This window comes from Lycorma delicatula, chromosome 6 (genome assembly GCF_047948215.1).
Source record: "Lycorma delicatula isolate Av1 chromosome 6, ASM4794821v1, whole genome shotgun sequence".
In the NCBI taxonomy this organism is placed as follows: Eukaryota; Metazoa; Arthropoda; class Insecta; order Hemiptera; family Fulgoridae; genus Lycorma; species Lycorma delicatula.
Window position 1 is genome coordinate 153,652,172 of NC_134460.1, and position 23,318 is coordinate 153,675,489.

The 23,318-nt window shown below is 32.3% G+C and overlaps 1 protein-coding gene across 2 annotated transcripts in view; it reads left to right on the forward strand.

Moving 5' to 3' along the window:
• Positions 1-23,318, forward strand: part of Syn1 (Syntrophin-like 1) — a 330,275-nt gene that overhangs the window by 189,790 nt on the left and 117,167 nt on the right. The window contains exon 2 of one of the 2 annotated variants that reach the window (XM_075369801.1): positions 20,923-21,138. In XM_075369801.1, coding sequence (XP_075225916.1) covers positions 20,923-21,138 — 216 coding nt within the window. The remainder of the gene's footprint in view (positions 1-20,922; positions 21,139-23,318) is intronic. The other variant, XM_075369802.1, reaches the window with a different exon arrangement.

Consider the following 23,318-nt stretch of genomic DNA (forward strand, 5'->3'; position numbering starts at 1 on the left):
AAAAGGCATGAATATTTAGAATGTTTATTGTGCGCAAAGTATGCCTCCAATAGAATCCGGCTTCTGTACGCGTATTCTATAAGACATTACCTATACTTTCACCGAAGGCCGATGCTTCAAACGCAGAAACAACCGAGTTGGAAATTTTCGCAAAATTAACAGTTTTTTCGAATTTTTTCGGCGGGAAATGCATCAATGAGACCCATAAGGTCTCATTTTATAGATTTTTGAATTTTCGACTACTTTTGTATTGAATTTATTGTCATTTATCGTTTTCATTTTATACGCCAAAAAAACGAAAAAAACGTTTTTGTGAAAAAAAAAATGTTTTTCTAAAAAATATTAAATATGATAATTAAAATCTATTCTTCACAAACGTATTTATTTTGTCACCCTTTTATACTTAATAGATCTGCAATTTGAATCTCCATTCATTCTCCCCCCCCCCTGTATTTATAATATCTAATATTTCGTAAAATTGATACATACGAGATTACAAATCCCGTCCGTAAAAACTGATAATAGTTCTTGAGTAGATGAAATTTTCTCTAATTCTGTTACTAAGTAAATCCACAAAATTCAGTTTTTTATTTTGCTAAGTTTTACGGTCAAGTCGATCGACTTCATTGTAATGTTACCGTTAATGTGCGTTAAGATATTGCACGTATTTGTATGTGTACATATTATTATGTATTTAGTATGCTTGGTAATTTTAGATTCTATTAATGTTATTATTAGTTAGTAATTTTTGGTTATTGTATGTAATTAATTAATCTATTTGCTTTCTTGTTTTACCTGTTTTTCTTTTATTTCTGCCTATTTTTTTTTTTTTTTATAAAACCGTTTAGCTGTACCTGCATCGTCCATCTGCATGTTTTTGCATAAATAAAAATAATAGAATGATTTTTTTATAGTTTTTTGTTTAAATCGTACAATAAAAATTAACATTACTTTAGATGTTATATTCTTTTTATGTACATACAGTAATTTAAATAAAATTTAGATAAAAAAGTAGATTACAGATTTTATCAGTATCGTGAATAAAAGGTGCTGTTTACAAAAAATTCATTTATTTATTTTTTACCTCGCGTTATTTACGCTTTAACTGTTTTATTTTGTTTTACTAGATTTCGTTTTACTTGTGTTATCGTATTATCAGATCAGGGGAAGGATAGTTGTAGTTTGTGAACTTTGTATTTATTGATTATAAGTTACACGGCGTAAAGTTTAAACCGAATTATATAATTGTCTTTTAAAAGGAAAGAACGTATACGATCAAACTACAATTTCCGTTCCGCCTTTTATAGGAAAAATACAAAAACTTGCGGACGTTTAATGAACAAATAAATTCGTTTTTAAACCTTAATTGTCACTTTCCCGTGTAGATAACGCTGTACCTCTAGAAGGAAAAGGATTGTAATCGGTCCAGTTTTGATATATGCGGTTTTCAAAATCGGATCTTGACGATTAGGTACCTAAGTAACCCATAAAACCGGTGGGAAATTTTCCGGATGTTAATGTTTGTATGTACGCGTGTGTTATCGGTTTCGGCCTTTAAATGACTTTACATCTGTAGAACTACTGCACCGATTTATCCAAGCTCGGTCACATTAATTGTATATATGGAGCATTGACGCCGTTAAATTTTCAACTTAAAAGGTGAAGGGGGATCTTGCTCTTCTCGCTGAAGAGCAAGATCACCGTCAGCATCTCGAGATTTCCCCTAATTGAGGTCATATTTTTCTTAGGCGCATTTGTTAATAATTAAGAAATAGCGATATTTGCAAAACAAACTTGCAAAATCGCACCCCCATCCCAAAAAATGCAGTTGAAGTCGTCTGCTATGTTGTTTTATTTCTGGGCGAAACACATGTTGTGTTGTGACGTCACAAGTGAGCGGTAGAATTAAATAAATGAATACTATTTAAAGTGTAAAATAGAAACTCTGTTTGGCCGGGTATCGAATTTCATCGCCCGCTTGACACGGTACCTACTGCTTTAAGCCTCGCGGCTACACCAGTTTGCCGACTGTATAAGTGAAATTTGTTTTGTATGTAAGTTGTGAAATTATATTAGTTAGTGCCGACCGTCGCCGCTAGTACCGCCACATCCGCGTGAATTAAATACGGTACGTGCACGCGCTTTAGTTATTATCATTAACTTAAATAAACGAAAAATATTATATTTAAATAAATCGATAAATATTTAAAATAAGTTTTTTGTTTGTATGTGTGTGTAAGCCGTGCATCAGAAGCTACCCGCGACTGTGTTGTCAGATTTCTTTTTAATATATTCATGTTCACAATTGCTTTACGAGTATCGCTTGGGAATTTCAGAGTTTTTAGAAAAAAATAAGTTGTTGCGTTACTAGTTCACTTTTCGTACGGGTTGTCTTTAAAAACTCGTATAGATTGCAATTTCTAAAATTTGTGTAAAATATTATTCCCGTTCCAATAGTATACATTTAAATGCAAAAATATCTTTGTGGTAACGAAGATATTTAAACGCAAAAAATTCTACTTTGCGGTAACGAGTAATTTAGGAGGTTCAGCTGTTAAAAAAAACATAATTACGTACTCTAAAAATTAACGATATCGTTAAACTGTAAATAATTATTAAACGAAAAATAATTAAATTATTTGTGTAACAATAATTAATTATTACTACGGAAAATAATTATTAATAATAAATTTATCTGCCTTGACAAGGGTTTAGTACACATGAATATTACACATTTCAGAATTTATAATTTCAAATCTTCCGCGTTTTAAAAAATACAAAAATAATTAATTACGCTACTTATGTTTTGAAAAAAGAAAATTGGTGTCAAGTGAAAGTACGTAAATACGTATGTAGAAGCTGCTTAGTCGGCACAATAGAATACACCCCTGTGTTTTGCAGTCATTTGCAATTTCTCTACTACTAAATCTAAAAATAATTTAGACAAATTACATCTCCCGCTTCATTTTTCGCATCATCAGCTATAAAAATCCGTAAAATTTTATTTTATTTTATTTCCTTGTACTACTAATAAAAAAATATATTGGAATTTTTAATTAAAATAGATAACTTTAATACATTTTTCATTTTGTTAACGTTAATTTACCGCTTATTTATTCTGAGTTTGCTTCCGCGTTTCCAAAGAATTGAAATGATTTTTATCGCAGAACTTTCTTCTTATTCGTATATAAAATTTGTTTCATCATTTACTGAAAACTATCAATACGTAACTTGTATTTACTTTTTATTAAGCTGATATACGGCTGGAACACCTTAGTTTTTGTTTTGAATAAATCATATCGGTGTTGGAGGTGATAATTAATACGATCTATAAACAATGAATGACAAAACAAAAAATCGTAAAACATTTATCCGAATAAATGATGACATTTTTAATATATTCTGTTTTAATTATTTATTTAAATAATCTTTCCTGAAATTTAAGAAAAAATATGTATTTAAAATAATAGCTACGCCATAGATCGATAGGAAATCACGATGCAGTATCAGTTACATTGTATTGCTCATAAGGGGTTACGTAGATAATTTTGATACTTGTGTAATAGGTATCTGTTTCATGCATGATTGAATTCTTGTAGGATCTGCCCGTGCGCGCAGACACATGTAGACTAGTTAGTAAATGTCTACATATTCCTGGACCCGCACTCTTCAGTACCTTTAGTATAATATTAAAAATACAGTATAAAAATAAACGATGTATTATTGCATACTGCGTTATTAACGTAACATTTATAAAAAAATGATAACTACTTATTTATATTCTTTATCTCTTATACCGATAAACATTTGGAAAGCAGAAGTAAAGCCACATATTTTCAAGTAGAGATTTTTAATTTGGAAATTACCTCTCGGCTTGTTATTACATATTATATGTAATAATAAGATTTTTTATTTTACGATGAATTATTTACATTGTAATTCGTAAGCAAAGATGTCAAATTTATTTAACGATCGATAATACGCAAAATTTTTTACTGTAAATTCTTTTTTTCTTCTTCTTTTTGATCCCTAGTTGACGTTTGAGTTTGGTCGACTCCTAAGCCAGTACATTGCTGTGGGTGTCAGTGGTTGTCAGATTTCATTAACAAGACGCTACCATGCACGGCGTTCCATGGCCGTTGTCCCGGCCTCATTAAAGTTTAGCCTACGGTTTTTTATGTCATCTTCGATCTGCTTGATCCAAGTTTTGTTTGGAGCTGTTCGTTGGAATCTCCAACGGGCGGATCGTTCGTGTCAGAGGAGTTTGTATGGTAGTCGGTTTCCACTCGTTCCACGACACGGCCGAACCATCGCGGTCTTCGTTTTTGAATTTGTTCCTTGATTGTTGGCTGTTGTTCGCAGCGATGACGGATATCCTCATTTCGGATGCGATAGCGCAACGAGACCAGGATGATCTGGGCGTAATATCGCATTTGGAACACTTGTTTGCTCAGATGTGGCTTAAGTAGTGTCCACGTTTCTGCTCCGTACAATAAAATCGGCATGATCAGGGTTCGGAAAAGACAAACTCGGGTCTTCAGAGAGATGTCTCTTTGTTTTCACAAGCACCACTTCAGGGAAGCAAATGCTGCGGTCGCTTGACCGATTTGACTGTCTAATGGAATTAATTGTACAAAGATGGTTTTCGATTGCACCGCAGATTTAGTCGATTGTTTTAAATTTCTTCTATTATCGATGTAAATGTAAATAATAGCAACCAAGACAATAAATATAAATAATAAAAATTATTTTTTTTTAATTTACGAAAACTGTTGAGTGGAGTGGAGTGTTTACGATTTCAGTGTAGGAAATTCTTTTCCCCTTTAGACTCAGATGGAGAGCGAGTAAAATTATATACTTAATTTTAATAATTTGCGGGAAATATAACGATTACCGCAAGCGGGTTTTTATTCCTTTTATTTACATTTATTTGCAGATTGTAAATATTTTGTTCATTCTTTTAATAAAACGATATTTTTACGGCCTCTAGCTCTAAAAATGTACACGTATTGTTATTATTATACATTTATTTTTGTTTAATTATATTGTGAAAATGTATTTACGAATATATTTTTAAAGAAATTAGATCGGTGTTGACGTATGAAAAAGTAAAATGTATTTCTTTTTGAGCCGACGTACCACCAGTATTAGTATACAGAAGATATCGGTCGGCCTGTTTGGATAACACTGAACCGAGATTTAAAGAGTACATCGTTAAAAGGTGAGAGTAAATCGATTTGGAATTTGAGAAATAACCTAAATATTTGAGTGGGAAATTAGAATGTGCATGCTTATTATTAAAAAGGATATAATTCGCGCTGCGAAAGATTAAGGCGGGTTTTTCGTAAAAATATTATTAAGGGTTCGACATCGTCAAATTTTTGTTTTACCCGCCGGTACGTAAGATTCTTTGAATCAGACGGAAGAATCGGTCGCTTGACCGATTCGACTGTGGATTTCCGCCGTAGTCGCTACTTTGTTCTGCTGGACCGGTGAGTCCAAATATTTGAATTCTTGCACTTGTTCAATTTGCACATCATCCGTAGCGCGTGAGCCGCTATCGTCAGGCCTCAGCAAAACTGAGGTCACTGAATGTTTATTAATAAATACTGTTGAATCTTATAAGATGCTTAAACGTAATATTTTTTAAATATGAAGTAAATTTGCTGTAAAATTTATGAACAATTAACTTTTATAAAAGACACAGTATCGTTACGTATTCGATATCTCGTTTCGTAATTGTATCGAACGATTTTTGTAATTTACTTTACAAAAATCTTATTAAAATTATCAAAATCTTTGATAAAATATGAAAAACGTCAGTTTTTAATTAAAAATTGTTTTCCAGTTGGATCCCTAAATACGATAACCGGGGTGTGAAAGGAGAAAAAACACGTGTCGGTGAACGTTAGCGCTTAATTGTTTGTCGCATCTATATATTATTTTTTACAAAATGAAAAATTTGCTGTATTATTTTTTTAAATTCAATTTTTGAAATGCATGCTTATTGGAAGTATTTTTTCCCGCTGTTAACGTAAGTTCAGTGTACGAGAAAGCGCCTCTTCGGCTAACTATTTTGCTTTTTGAAGTTCCCCGATTTAACAAAATGAAATGAAAACGGAGAAATGCAATCGGATTAAGAAGGGTAAAGTACAATGAAATTGAAAAGCGTTCCTAAATGCGATCGATAGTTTCGGACGGTCCCTTCCTTTCTTAAGTGCTTTTCCTATTGTTGATAACAATAAAACCTTTGACAAAATAGAATTTATTGATAGCTTCTTTTCGTAAATGATTGTGTAAGAAGTTCCCTTTTCAATCTAAGTTATCATCGCTATATACTTACGTCATTTTACTTTTTTTTATACGCAGTTTTTTTTTCTTTTTTAATAAATATTAATAATCTTAAGATAAATGGTTAACCAATTTCCATCAGATTTGAATTAGATTTTGTGTGAATTCTTGTTAGTCAATATTGTATGTTTTACCCGTAGGGTCGGTATATAAAATTTTATCGGAATTAACACTGGTACTGGTGATTACATCGCTTCAGATTTTAAGTTAGTGCGTGGTAAATCGTATATTACTTTCTTAATTCTAAAAAATTCAAACGATTATTTAATTTCTTAGTTTTGAGTCGGTAAATCTAAATTTTAAGCATCTAATATGTGAAAACGATACTTTATTTAATTTTAATTATGCCCTTTTAAAAAAAAGTAAATTTATGTAAGTTTATCCTTACGTTTGGTCCGTAAAATAAGTTTTTAACCGATTTAAAATGAAAGGAGAACGTGTAAGTTGTAGATAGACTTAAACCCTTGTGTTTTTTTACGTTTTGTTTCGCAAACATTTAGACGATTTCTAATGTTTCTTTTAAAATAAATTATTTTTAATTTTTTACATAAAAAAATAAAACTGACTAAAAAACCATTTTTATATTTTATTTTTCAGTTGGCATCATTTTAAAAAGGATTACAGAAATTAGGAAAAATAATCTAGTAATTTTATTAATAACTAACCGGCTCGTCTATCCAGAACCTGGACCCTTGGGCTCAGGTAGCCCAAGCGAATCCCGGAGCCAACTCAGGGGCTTTTCGGGGTCTACTCCGTGATGGCAGACATGATTCTCTTGCCGATCTCAATTTTCCCGGGGGGCCGGTGCCCTGAACACCCGCAGAGCTCGTTTTGGTCGCCATTCTCATCTACCCAGAGGCTTCCACCCAATAGATCCCCGCACTGTGCGTTATTCTCACGGTTGTGAGAATAATACTGATAAATAACAGTTAGAGTATTCAGGCTTTATAGAAAACCGAAAAAGAAACTAAATTACAAAATATAGAATAGTGGTAGCTGTGATAACTAAAGTACACACAACTTTGACGACGAAAAATTCATAACTTTGTTCTTTTCCACGGCGGCAGAAATATAGCAATGATGTAAAAGGATTAATCTATTTCTTCCTTAATGAGTGTCTTTAATTCTCGACTTCATCCTCCTCAGGGGCGAATAAATAATGAATATTTTTAATATCTTGACCTTTAAGGGAGCTAGGGCCACAGTCGATGGCTTAAAAAATTCCCTTGGGCACGAATGTTCCTGAAAATAATTGGTCGACCGTTTCTCATGTGATGCGATAATAAACATCATATATATATATATATACACACGTCTCCTAATAACCGTGATCTGTTTGATGGAGATTGTACCTGATGCGTGTAAAAGTTAGCCTTCAACCAACTTACAAATACCCCGTTCGAATTTTGAAAATCGGACGATTGTTTGCGCAGATATTATAAGAGCACCCGATTGCACCTCGCAAAATATCGTCCCAGGGGCTCCCCGTTTGTTACCGGTTGATGATGATGATTGTTCCAGCCTCCCTCGAGATGCTCGCATCACCTTACTGATCTAGCCTCACACGCAGTCCCCACTGGAAGCCCATTCTTTAAGCCCTCGGTAAATTAGCTCATACAGTGATAAGAGACTCACAGTTCATTAATTCAGTTCATTAGAGTTTGTGCTTCAACCGGAAAATCTGCACAAAATATACATATATAAGGTATCTATATATATATATATATATATATATATATATATATACCTTTTTTTCGAGTTAAAATATCTAAAAACCTTTTCAGTTATGCCAAGAAACATGGGTAAAAATTTGGTTGCGATTGATCGAGTAGTTTTTTTGTTTATCCCGAACAAACAAAAACCCTCTTCCTTTTTATGTAATAGTATCGATAATATTTTATCTCTAAGAAGATTAATAAATAATTTAGCGTCGGTTTCAAAACTTTTAAAATTTAATGAATTGAAAAATTGTACTTTTTATTTTAAAACACTTTCAGTCGGGTTTTACCTATTTGCTTGTTCATTTTTAATTTTATTTTAAATATTCTAGTTTTTCTTTGATTCGTGAAGTTCTGTTATATAACATTAAGCGGTAATAATTAACTTTTTTTAAGTAACTTGTATATACGCACCTAATTGATTTTATGAAAAAATAATTGTTAAACGAGATTTATCTGATCGTTGGATTAATTTGTAAAAGAGACGTATTTTTACTTCACTTACTCGGTAAAAATGAAAATAATAATACAATAAATCTAGTCGATATCCGTAGAGTAATTCGTAGAGTTTTAGTTTTATTTGATCATTATAACGACGATTCAAATTTGTTGATATTTTGTCTTTTTTCGTTAAATTTTACTTTTTTGAAATTAAAATAAGAACTGATTCTTGTTCTGTCTCCTTTAAAACATAAATACATATTTTGGTTTTATGTCTACGGCTCCATTTATTCAATTTTTGAAATAAAATACCTCTTGAACAGAACAGGATTCTATTTATTTATGAATTCTTTTAAAAATTTATCTAACCAATGAATTTGTCGGTGTTTGTCTTTGAATATGGTGGGAGTTGTTAAAAAATCGCTTGTTTTGTATTAATTTCAGGGTAAACGTTTTACACGATATATTCAGTTATAGACCCGTTCTAAAAGTTGCATGAAAAATTTGCATAATTGACGCAAATCCAAAATGAAAAATTTTGATACTTTTTCTTGAATTTAGAAATTTTATTAGAATAAATTTAAGATTTGGAAACCGTTTATAGAGTTTTCCGTTTTATACCGGGCTGGACTATATTTTACTTTTATTTGATTTTTTGTTTATCATTATAAATTTAAAAAAATAAATAACAAAAATTATTTTTTTTTTACGTGTACCGCACAGCATTAATGGCAGACATAAACAATCGAAATGCAGTATTTCATTCGAAGCTTTTTAAAACAAGAATTTTTAATAGCCTTTTTGCTTAAAAGCTGTTAATTGCTACAACATAAATATAAATATTGCGTATTTTTTTTTTGTTGTTGTTAGTAGTCGCGAGAGAAAATAGAGGTTGATGTCGAGAGAGGTCTGGTTATAGAAGTGAGAGAGAAATAATTTTTTTTTATGTAAATGTATGCGTACATCCTCTGTTCAGGTATGTAAAATGTCTAGCAACAGTTCCAAAGTTTGTTTCTATATTTATATCTCATTTTAATGTTTCATATGACTCAGATTTTCGATAAAAATAATAACAATAATAATAATAATAATAATAATAATAATAATAATGATAATGATGATGATGAAGAAAAAGAAACGAAACGTTTTGACACGTGAAATTTATTCAGTATACTCTCCGTAATGATTTTTTTGTAGTCGAAGTATTATTATTACTAATAGTGATTGATCAGAGTCAGTTTAGTGACCGTGAAATGTTTTTACCTGTGTTAAAAACCAGTGCTTTATAGACGATCATAGAGACGATTCATAGAGATTTTTAAGAATAATAAGCATGCTATGCCGTGCTTATTAAGGAAAATGAGCAATCAGATGGTTCCTTGTTTTGACTGGGCTGAATATATTGTTGAAATTCAGTACGGCAATCCCATTGAAATACTCGTACATGGGATATTCAACTCTACAAGTGATGGTTTCACTCCGTTTCGAGTATCGGAATAATGATTATCATTCTCGGAGAAAAAAACTCTTAATCAGTGACTCTTGTTCGATGGAACTTTACACGGGTTACAACCGAAAGAAACGAAAAACGATATAATCGCGACCGGCCGGTTTAAAATGGAGGATTCTTATTTGGTGTGGTGTGCGATATGAAAATGCCTATAAAATTTAAACGGAATATTTACAAAATCGCTGTAAAAATTCAGTACTTTTCAGATCAAGGTACTGTTTGCTAATAAAGAAAAAAGTTTGCTTTGAATGAAGAAACGGTGTGAAAATGATTTGATATTGTTGGTAAAAACTATGACCTTTTGCAATAGCATCAATAACAGAATACACTTAGCGGTTATGTCAAACGGTCGATGCCATTGAATGCGACCGAATGAAATGAAAAACGAGGAGTATTCTTCCGTCGTTCACAACTTGTATGAACGAAATTTCTATTGATATTCTAGTTCTGAAAACGTATGGGTATTCAGGGGCAGCACTTGTTCGTTTGATTTTTTTGAGAAAACAAATGGAAATGCAGAGCGGATTTTACTTCAATTCTTAATCGACATTACACATCATAATGCAATCGGTTTAATAAATAATATCTTCGTGTTTCATTAAAGATCCCTTTATACCGTGTAACATTTTTATATTTTATTTAATTGATATGCCGATTAGTGAATATCAACTTGCTATTACTTCATAATACCGTGTATTTCAAAATGAATATCAGGGCTTTAAAGTTATGTAATATCTAATAAGTTTTACTTAAACTGATTTTTCCTGTAGATATTCGATGCGATCACCATTCGTCACACTGCACACACATCCCGTACTTTAATCAGCAAGTCTGGAGTAATTGATGCGACCGCTGCTTCAATCCTCTGTCTCGTGTCGGATAAGTCAGCAGGTAACGGTAGCACATATACTTGATCCTTTATAAACCCCCAAAGAAAAAAATCGCACACGGTCAGATGGGGCGAACGTGGGGTCCTGTCATCTGGCTCCCGGCGTCCGATCCAGCGGTCGGGGAGAAATTCATTCAACCGATTGGGTACCGCGTTAGGCCAGTGAGGAAGCGCACCAACATAATTTATTATCAAATAAAGTTGTACGGTTCGTATTACGGTCGAGGAAAGAACCATAGTTTTAGCATATCAAGGTGTAGTTCATTCCAGTCACACTTGTTTCCGTGAAAAAGAACGACCCGTAAACTTCCGTCGGGATACGGAACAAAAATACATTCATAATTGGGGAGTCACGTTCACGCTGTAATATTTCGTGAGGATTTTGTGATCTCCGGATACGCACATTATGAGTGCTTCCTTTTTCATTAACATGAAGTGTTAATTCGTCTCTGAATACGATACGATAAAGAAAGTTTTCATCCTCGCGGTGTATCGTTTCATTTGTGAAGCTTGCCCGCAAACATAATCTGTAGGCTTTAGAGCTTGTGCACGGTTAAAAATGAGTTGCCTCTTTCATTTCACGTATAATTAATCGATGTACGTGAAACTTGAGAAATATTACGTACGTTTAAAACCCCGATGTTCATTTTGAAGTACACGGTAGTAACATTAGACGTTATATCTAATCGAGTTTTTAATACAAATTTAATACATTCATAAATAGACTAGAAGTTTTAATTACGTAAATATAAGGGGTTTATGTAAGAAAACATCTAGTAATAAGTAATTAAATAAAAATATCTGAGTAGATTTGAAAGACATCTTGTAAAAAGGTTCTCCAACGGTTATTTAATTTAAGATGGTATTTTACTACTACCGTCAACTCTATAAATAAGTTTAATTTACTTAACAGCTGTTTTGTTAGTCGGCTTTTTCACATCCATACATTTATTTGGAAACAGAAAACAAAACCGTATTTACTTATCATTAGTGATTAAAACAACGTAATTTCCTTTTTTTATGAATTACACAGCAGCCTGTACTTGTGTACGGAATATGAAATTTTTGTTGCGTATGAAAAATGCCACGCCCGACCGGGACTCGAACCCAGGACCTCCTTCTTATAACCTCATGTAATTATTTTGGAAAGAAAATGTTTTTAGCTGCGATAATAAAAAGTCATCGATATAGTTTTGGCAACCTGTATATAAACCGTTCGTATATTCTTTCCCTAATAGGGCAGCTCAGTTTCTGATAAAACTTAAGGACGTTTAACGTCTAGACTCGTAGAGAGAAGCCGAGACGTTCTAAAATAACACGAATAAAATTTATTAAACAAAAGTATGAATGTTTTAGAACCGGATGACAGGACACGACAGTCAAAAAACAGAATAAATTCGAAGTTACGAATTATAAATGCTAGGAAGTAAATTATTATTTAATTAATAATTAATTTTCTGTTACGAATTTACGGAAGATGATATTTTATTTTCCTTTTTCCTCCTTTTGTGCGCGCGTATGTGTTATAAAATGAGTAAGGACTAAGGAAGAGTAGTAGGTAATACTTATCCGGATAGAATGAGAAATTCATAAAATTTGTATGTAAAAGCTAATGCAGAGTTCGCTGTTTGTGTATTACCTAATGCTACTGCTGCTGAGTATTGAGCTGAATAATGGAAAAGAAGCAACTGTGCTTATTTTAAGATTCATATCGGGAGTTCAAGAATTATAATTTACTTATAAATATATATATATATATATATATATATATATATAGAATTTAGCCGTGCCTTTTTTATACGATTAATAAAAAAAAAATTTTTGAATATAAAATTAATTTTAAGTAAATGAAATGTAAGTAATTATGAAATATTGTTTTATAGGTCCGTGTATTTTTGGTAAATGAAATACATATAAAGTTTTTGTGTTTTAATTAATGTTTTGTTTTAAAATTTACAACTTTGTAACGTTTATCAAGATTGCTGACTTTTTATGTTTCTCTTTCTATTATGTAGTTTTTTTTTGGCATTTCATTTTATTTTATTAATTAAAAATGTGGAGTTCTTGTTTTATTTCCATTATTTTTTTTTTTATATCTGATAAAGATTTTAAAAGCATATTTTATTTAATCTGTACATATCATCATTTTCGTTCTCAATTTTTAAACAGCTTATTTGTTCTCGTTCAGTTTAATTTTACGAAAATTCAACAGAAATAATATTCTTATACTAGTGTGAAGATCTCAAAATTATGTGAACGTATTTTAAACGATTCCCTTGGAAGATGAAAACATGCAGGTCTGTCTGCGAAAGAATTTGTAAATTCCAAGTAGATTACGTAGCCGTTTCGAAAAGGAGTTTAAGGAAAATGATCAAAGTTAAAGAGATAAAAAGACTCTGTTTTGATTCTGATCGTTATTTCACCGAAATCAAAATGAGACTTTTAATCAAAAACAGAAGAATGGTGACTGAGACAAAATCCAAAGAATAGATAATCAGAAATTATATGATAAGAAACAGGAATTCAAGCGAAACTTAAGGACCTTAAAACATAAAAGTGGCGAAAAGTCGATCTAAAACTTGTTGAAGAAGCACAAGCTGTAGCATATTCATCGGAGTAGAAGAAGAAGAAGAAACATATTTGGTGGAATAAGCTGTGTGATGCTGTAGCAGATAGATTATGTTGAAAAATTGGTCCGCAAAGAAAACTGAAGTAAACCTCATGAAATTCTAGCAACAAAGGAAAGCGACTTTCTGAACGATAAGAAAAGCGAAAAAGGAGTTTTAGATGGAACTTTTAGGCGAGATAAATAAAGTTTCAAAAGAATAACGTTAAAGAATACTAAAATTATTTAAGAAAAATTTTACAAAATATATACCCCTAAGTCTTTGATACCACCAGGAAGAATGGTGAACTTGCGATCAACGATTGGGAAAATTGCCAGATTTTGGCCAAATACTTGGCGACTTAATCGTGAGGAACCGAAGGAGAGATTCTCAGAAATATTACCAGAACGGACACTCAAACTCGATGTCACCGGATCGAGAAGAAATTAAGCAAATTATTAATGATGTGAAAAATAATAAAGCTTTCGAGAAGATTCAATCGTGACCGAAATGCGGAAGAACGTAGGTGAAAACAGTATCAAACACTTAACAAGATTATTACGGGAATAAGCAACACTAATTACGACAAACACTATAAATAAACGATCTCTATACAAATCGCTATTTTTGCTTATAGCAATCGCTCGATAAAGTGACAAATGAAGAGGTATTGCGGCAAATAGATGAAGAAAGAAGCATTTGGAAAAATATAGTTAAAAGAAGAGACAGACTTATAGGCCACGTTCTAAGGCATCCTGGAATAGTCGCTTTAATATTGGAAGGACAGGTAGAACGAAAAAATTGTGAGGCAGGCCACGTTTGGAATATGCAAAACAAATTGTTAGGGATGTAGGATGTAGAGGGTATACTGAAATGAAACGACTAGCACTAGAAAGGGAATCTTGGAGTGCTGCATCAAACCAGTCAAATGACTGAAGACGAAAAAAAAAGCAATCTCTCGAGATGCTTGGTTATTTATTTTTAATGAAATTTTTGTGAACGCTTTATGACTTAGGCGAGCTAACCTACAACGGTTATAGTTGTAGTATTTAACATGTATAACGTGTAAAAAAAAAATTATAAAGTCAAAAAATTAGTGTCCAATTGTAAAAAAGGTTTATTTTATTAAAAAAAAAAATGGTTGGTATTTTGTTATATAATATTAATCTTTTTAAGCGCCCTTTTTAACATATTTAAAAAAATGTTTTATTGCGTTTTACAACAAAATTAAATAGATCGATGTAAACAACCGTTATTTTTATGGAATGCGGTTGTTTTCAAAAGTTAATTTCCAACCCGAAAGAAAAAGCGTACGGATTTAGGTTAGGTCACTGAAAGTATTTTGGACTTCCTTATATGTATTAAATACTGACGATTCAAGTAATCTTATGTAACGACTTTGTACTACAATCTCGTGCTTATAGTTAATAGAAATTAATTATAAATTTGGTAACGGTGTGTTCTTTTTAAAAATAAAATACTGTCTTTTTCTTAAGAACTGCACCGAAATATGTAGGGTTTCCAAAGTTCAGATTTTTTATAATTTTGTTTACAATTGTACATTTCAGGTGTTTATATTAATTAGAATTTGTTATTTTTATTTTAATTATGATTAGTTCAACAAAAAAATTATTCGTATATGAAAAGAGCCGCTAGCAAGGAACCCGAATGACGAAAAACTTACATTTAAAAAAAAAAATAACAAAATCAATGCAGAGAAATAACCTAAAGAGAATTACTAACGGTGCGATAGAATTACGGGTATATTAGTTGTTGAAGTTGTTTTTTAAATTATTATTATTACTTTTTTCTACATTTTACTTTCCCGTGAAAATATTTTGAATATTAGACTGAAATAAAGATAAAGGTTAATTATAAGTAAATAAAAACTAGCTTTAAACGTTCTATTTAGACAACTTAATATTTTATTCCGTCTTAACATTTACATTATTTGGTAAAAATTTACACCGAAATCACAAGAAAGAGGACTTCCTCTACAAAATTGAAGAAGAATCCATTAAATCGGTCCATTTGATCCCCCAAGCAAGTCTCGAATATAAGTACGTTGCAGCTTGTACAAATGAATGTGAACGAGAGTATATTTTCAAAAGTAATCAAATTTATTACATATAAAGAATGTACAATGTTTATTACAGTATTTAATATGTCCTCCTTGCTCTTTAATAATTTCAGTTCTTTTAGGCATTAAATCTATAATTTTTTAAATCGTGAAACCTCAACCTTTTTACAACACAAATCATCTTCTCTTTGGTAGTACAGCACATTTTTCTCATATTTTCTTCACGATTGCCCAAAAATTTTTAACCGGGTTCAGGTCTGGTGAATTTTCAGGCGGTCCAAACACCGAATCCATTTTTGTGACGTGAAACGCTTAACTTTGATGAGTGGCAGGGGGCCAAAACTTGTTGAAAAACAGAGTTTTCGACTCAAATAAATTTGCAAGCGTCTGAAGTTCTGGTATAGCCCTATTTTCCAATAACAGGATGTTCTTTTCACTGTTCATCGTCCCAGAAATGGGTACTAAAGCTGGGTACTAAAGGGCTGGTCGTATGCTAAACATGTGAAACTTTTTTTCACGTGCAACCATTGTATTGAGTAAATTTGAAGTATTTTAACTGTAAGGTGGAAATGTTTTTATGCCCTACTTAGCACCGGTGAAATCTACCTCGCCTTCCGGCGTGCCGAAAGGGATTTTTTTTGTAACTAAAAACTATTTTTCTGAGAATTAATTTTACTTATTCTACGTAACAAAGAACGTACAACATCTTTGAAGGTGGTTTTACGTTTTATTTCACAAATTGTACCTTTCTCAAGATTTTGTCTAATTATCTTATCAACTACACCTAAAATAACCTTAAACTGTGCCGCTATCTCTGAGTTGCTCATGGAATGTTAGTATCTCACTTACTTTCTTAGGCGTTAAAAATCCATACCGCTACTTTTCTAAAATTAATGAAATCACAAGATCACTTACACTAGAAGAAACTAAAATAAAATAGGTAAGCGATAAACATAGTCTCTCAAAACAAACATCTGAAATCAGTGATACCACATAACTAACTAAAATTGACCTCTTGTTCACATTAATTTCACAAGATGGTGTCTATTTGTAAAAATTTTTGTAGGGTTGAATCGAGTCGCTCTTCCTTTGTAGAAGGTACGAGGAATTATTTTCACTTGCATCGCGTATTCCTCCTTTTTTTTAGTAAACCTATATATATATATTACTGCACATTAATAGATGATTGCTTTTCTTCGCTTAGTTAATGAAGTTAAATTTGAATTAATTAATAAAAAAAAAAATACGAAGCTCAACCTAGGAATTAAACCCGGTTCTTTCTTTGTTTCGGTCAGTTTATTTACCGATTGAGTTACCGAATTTAGTTCAGCTCTTAGAGTAAGATTAAATAATTTGATTTACCTCTTAGGAATAGTAGAGATTGAATTCTTTTTCTTCATTTTAACGGTGTTACTGAAATTAGATTTGTAGTATCGATTTTTATATTTTTTATATATTTTTTTCATTTAGACTAAAAGAGTATCCTATGAAATAGAATTAAATGAAGTCATTTAGAAAAAAAAGTTCTGATTGAAAAAGAAAATTAAAAAAAAAAATACAATTTAAAAAGAGAGAAAATAGTATTTTTTTATTTTATTATTATATGCTCATTTAAAACTGCTTAAATGAATCTTCTTTTTTTATTTAAAAAAAAAAATTATAAAATATAAATCATCCGTAACAAAAGAACAGTTTATTCGTTCTCAATCGTTTGTTTATTGAATTATTTATATATATATATATATATATATATATATATATATATATATATATATATATATATATGTATATTTTTAAAGTGTGCTTTGATCATTGTATTTTAATGATAGATTAATTTCTAACGAAATTACATATTTTTACAGTTTTATTTTTTTTTAAATAAATAAACATTTTTTTCAGATAATTTTTTTGATTAATATCGTTCAGACTTCTGGTTTCATAATGTTAAAAAACATTTTAGAGTGATTACTTGTTTTTCTTTTGTCGTTTATCTTCTTTTTTTAGTTTATTTTTGTTTGAAAGCCGTTATAAATAACAAAATCTTAAAATGTGTTATAATTAAGCATTTTTACGTTAATTGTATTATAATGAATGTTGAGTGCTTTTCCTCTTTTCTGTTATTTAATGGCATTTCGTTTAAAATTTTATTTTCTACTCGTTCATCTTTTCGTAATTACTTCTTTTTTTTTTTTAAATAGTAATTTAAAAAAATGTAATTATATTTTTAAATAAAAACATTTTTTCCATTAAATACATCTTTGCTTTTATATTCGCAAGGTTGATGTGTTTTACACGCTGTTATAAATGTTTATAAAAATTTCTTATACTATTGTTTAATAATAAATAATACTAATAATAATTGAAATAAAGAACGTTTATTTATTAAGTTAATTGTCTGGTGTATTTTTTTAACGCCAAAGTTCATTAGATAGTAATATTTGTCGACAGCATGCGGTGAACAAACTGCACCCGGTTTCGTTCACGTTCAACGATCTACGGGAACCGTTTTATTTAGAATAAGGGATGTGATTTACCTTATTACCTAGAACCTATCTTTATGTGTTCTATAAAGGTTATGGGTTTTTGTGTACCCAGAACATATCTTAAAACCGGTTTAATTTTAGTCGTAAAGATGAAAAAATTTACTTGTAAATCTGTTTTTACACGACTGTTCGAAAAGGAGTGTAATGTATTTAGGGTGTTTGTGTATCTATGTTTGTTTGTTCCACCGTAGCATGTCAACGTCTGAACTGATTTAGATGTATGACCCCGCGTTGGAATCCTTACATTATCAGAATTGTCATAGTCTATATATACGAGGGTTATTTTTTTTCAAGGTCCGATGGGATTAAAACCACAGTGAAAATAAAACATTTTTTATTTGTAACAAGTACTTACATAGTTACGTTATTTCTTTACATAGTCGCCACTCCGATTTAGACATTTGTCGTAGCGTGATACTAACTTTCCAATACCCTCGTCATAGAACGGAGCCGCCTGGGTTTTCAGCCATGTTTGTACGCCGGTCTACAGCTCGATGTCTGTGCCAAAATGTTGTCCTCCTACCCGGCGTTTCATGTGAGCAAAGAGGTGAAAATCGGGTGGAGCCAAGTCCGGTCTGTATGGTGGGTGATAAAACACTTCCCAACGAAAACGCTGCATGAGCTTTTTTTTTGTTACAGCTGCCGTGTGCGGTCGAGCATTGTCATGGAGAAAGACAATGCTTGATGACAACATTCCTCTCCGCTTATTCTTATTCACCCTTCGTAGACGTTGAAGAGTCACGCAGTATGAGGCTGCAGTGATGGTCGTGCCACGTTCCATGAATTCCACCAATAGAACTCCATTCCGGTCCCAGAACACAGTAGCCATACGCTTTCTGTTGGAGAAGGTTCGCTTGAACTTCTTTGGTTTACTGGGAGAATGAGAATGCATCCACTGCTTGGATTGTTCTTTGTTTCTTCAGTTTCTTAATGGACCCATGTCTCGTCCCCTGTGACAATTTTGTTCAAAAAATCTTCTCCTCATTCTGGTAACGCTGGAGAAACGTTAGGGAGGCGTCCATTCTCATTGTTTTGTGATGGTCAGACAGCATCTTGGGAACCCATCTCGCACATAGTTTGCGGTACTGAAGTTATACTATACACAAAATTGTCATCCTCATGCTGTTTAATTTCCCTACCTTAGTAATTGTTCTATACTGAAAAGGATTGTTTGTCACCGGCCCGGCTAACGCTCAAAATGCCCTCATTTCAAGATCAAATGCGAATTTCGAAAACCGTGCCCAGAAGTTTCCGATTTTGACCGGTAGGTAGCAAACTCTATTTTAGTTTCTTTTTTGGGGAGTAGTTTTTTTAAATTTTTAACAGATTTAAAACTTGTTTCAGTATGAAGAAAGAACTATGCTAAACGATTATTAAAATAATTTGGAAATCAACAAAAACGGTTTACTCGAAAAAAATTTTACTTTTTTTAAAACGAAATTTTCTTTTCGATTATTAAACAATATCATCAGGAAGTGTAAATAGAAAACTCAATAAAGAACTTATTAAAATAAAATCCATAAATGAAAAAAACCTCTAAAAAAAGAAGAAGAATAAATATTAATTTTTCAAACTGCGTTTTTTTACTGAATTTTTAAAGTGTTTATTTTGTAAGTGATTAATTCACCTCATAAGCTTTTATTTAATGCGATCATTTTTTTTTTTGTTGTGTACTTTTCCTCAGAATGTGATCGATTAATTTAATAATCGTAATGGAGATCTAATTTTTAATTTACGTAAGATTTCTTGTAAACTGTTTTTGAGTGTTTCACTTTTAATGTTTAAACATAACCATCCCTATCTGAAACAGATATTACTTATACCCAACATCTTGAAAACAAATTGTCAAAAAGATAGTCTCTTTAAAAAAAAAGTTAGCTGTTAATTAGTCAGCAAGTTTTTTTTTTCTAATTACTTTTGCACGTTTTACAAGGACGGCATAAAATTGTATTCGGTTAAAAATTACTCAAAAAAAAGGACAGCTCTTTAAGTAATTTTACTTTTCTTTTAGTTTTTAAAAGACAAATTTTATAAATAAATATAAAAGCTATCGAGGAATAAAATGAAACTAATTTAAATTCTTTATAATTATTATGAAAGGTGTTATTAAAATTACATAACTTATCGATAGATATAGTCTGACTAGTTCAGTTCGTAACTGTCCGGACGGTTTAAATGTATAACGTTTGCTGAAAAATTCGTGGTTTGTTTTTTGTTTTAAAAATTGAAACGATTTTCATTTTCAGCTTAAGATCCCTGCCGTATAAACTCTTAAGGCAACGCTTACGCGAATTTATTAGATCGAATATAATTTGTTAACGGTTTATTTATTAACGTAGATGTTTGACATTTTTTAGCGTTCATCCCTTTTGAATGAATGTATTTCTAACCGTAATTACGTATTCTGTTCTTTTGCTTCTTTATCTTTTTACTTTCGGATTAGTACTTTAACTTCGGCACGTAGCCTCTCCTTCCGGTAAATTACTTCGATATGTGTGTTGTTTTTTTTTTCATTTTATTTAAAGTTATCTTCTTTTTTTATTTTTATCTGTTATTGGATTCTTAGTTTGTTTATTACTTAGTCTTTTCTTACTAGCGTAAATTGTTTGTAGCGCCTATATATATATATATATGTTAATTGTTACTGTTGCATGCAGATGGGCTGAGCTATACGAGCTAGCGGGTGACAGCAGCAAATTATGTTGGCTGTTGTCAGTCGGTGTTGTTATCGCTGGCCTGCGCTGTTGTTGTCTGTTGCATGTGTCGCTGTGCCGCCGGGCCTAGTGGTGACCTCCTTGTATGTTACAGTCAAATACCTGCGCGAGGTACGGCCCTACTTCAGGAAGGCGAGCATCATTTCGGAGGTGGGCTGGGAATTGCAACGAGGATTCCTATCGCCTTCGCCCCCGAGTCCTGGACCCAGCCCGCCCCGTGCCGACACCAGATACCTGCCCCTCCAACTCTGTCATCTCGCAAGAAATTTGGCTCATCTCGATCCCGGTAAGAGTACGTCTTAGTTTATCTATTTGTTATTTTAGATATTTTGTATTTAGGTATTTTATACCGTTTAATTATAACTATAACTATATAAAAATATATAGTTTTACGGATTTCCTTTAAGAGGGCGGAGTACGAGGTCTGTTCAGAAAATAACCGAAGGTTTTTAATTTCGCGCCAACGGAGATATTTAGTGATATGCGGTCGGCAGCATTGTGTTCCGCATAACCTCTTCTGTAACCGCATGTTCTTGGATTGTTGATATCTCGTTTAGTTTTCGTGTTATTGTTATTTGACTGCTACGTGTTTAAGCGTTAGTAACGATTTTTGTAACGTATGATTTTCGTGAGCAACGATACAAACAATGTAAAGTTTTGCGTGAAACCGGGGAAAACTTTCACAGAAACGTTTCAACTTCTGAGACAGGCTCACGGAGACGATGCTTTGGGTTGTATGCAATGTTACGAATGGTTTTCAAAACTTTAAAATGGTCGTCAGTCAATCGGAGATGACCCTCGACCAGGAAGGCGTTCGACTTCAACTGATGACACCCGCGTTCAGAAAATCAATCTGGTGCGGATCAACAATCCCCGATTGACTGAGAACATGCAGAAGAGGTTAACTTCTTAATCGGATCATGCCGTGACATTTTGACCGAAAAATTGAACGCGTCGAGTCGCAGCAAAGTTTTTTCCTGGTTCGATAACCGAATAGCAGAAAGAACATCGAGTGGACGTTTGTCGGCAACTTCTTGAACAAGGCGATGACGATAAAACATTCGTGCAAAGGATCGTAACGGGAGACGAAATATGAGTTTACGGCTACAACATCGCGACAAAAGTTCAATGATCACAGTGGATCTCCGCGCCCCAAGAAAGCGCGACAGTCTCGATCCGATATCAAAGTGATACTGTGTGATTTTTAGATTTTAATGAAATTGTGCATTTTGAATTCTTGTCTTAAGGAGAAACAGTGAGCCGTGCGTACTGTCCAGGGTTTTTTAACAGTTACGGGTGAAAAAATGCGCAAAATGAGACCAGAATTGTGTCGAGACACAATTAATGGTTTTTTCATCACGACGATGCGCCTGCACTTTCAGCTTAGCCAATTCGTCAGTTTTGTGCCAAAACTCAGATGACTGTGTTCCCTCAGCCTCGCTGCTCCCCAGACCTGTCTCCATGCGATTTTTTTTTATTTCTGAAATTAAAATCGATGATGTAAGGACGCCGTTTTAAGACTATTGATGACATTAAAGCAAACTCGTCCCGGACCTTAAAGGCCATTTCAAGTGAAACTATCCAGGACTGCTTCGCGAAGTGGAAGCGCCGCTGGGAAAACTGTGTGATTAGGGAAGGGGAGTACTTTGAAGGGGTCAAGGACCGATAATCTGTAAAATTAATAATAAAGATTTAAAAAATAAAGTTCGTTTATTTTCTGAACAGACCTCGTATTGTGGAGATCAAAAACAAATCGATCGAAAGGAAAGATTACAAGTGATAATTAATGAAAAAGAGATTTTCCAAGTTTTTAATTTTAAACTTCGGTAAGATAAAACTGATTTACAGAAAAAAGTATACATTTTATTAAAAAATAAGCAATACCCACGTTTTAACTGAAAAGTAATATTAAAAAAAATATCCTTAGCCTATTTTTAGACATTAAGACGGATCTTACGTAATATTTCGGACCGTCAGTAAACTAGATCGCAACCAACACTTTGGTTATTAAACTCGACATTCTGATAGAACGTATGGTTCAAAATCGTGATAGTTACGAAAATTTTTATTTATTTATCTCTCACGTACTTTTCTTCCTGTGTTGTCGTAAATTTTGCTCTTTATGAAGTACTTAAAAATTCAATTTTTTCGGCTTTAAACTTTTTTTGAAGACTCAGTTCTTTTTGTAACTTATATTTAAGTGATCTGAAATAAATAAAGGTTTGCTGAGATTATAGATTGGGGTGACATTATTTAATAATAGGGTGACATTTCATCGACGTGTCTAATCGTCGACGAAAATAGCACCGAGAAACTAAGACCGAAAAGGTCGATTTCACGTTCAAATAGTCATTCCTCAACCGATTGTAACGATAATATATTGTTTTTTATTTTTTATTTTATGTACTAGGCTCTTGGGGCGGGTCGCCCTGGTAGGCGGAATCTCGGAGTGGGATTATTAGGTGT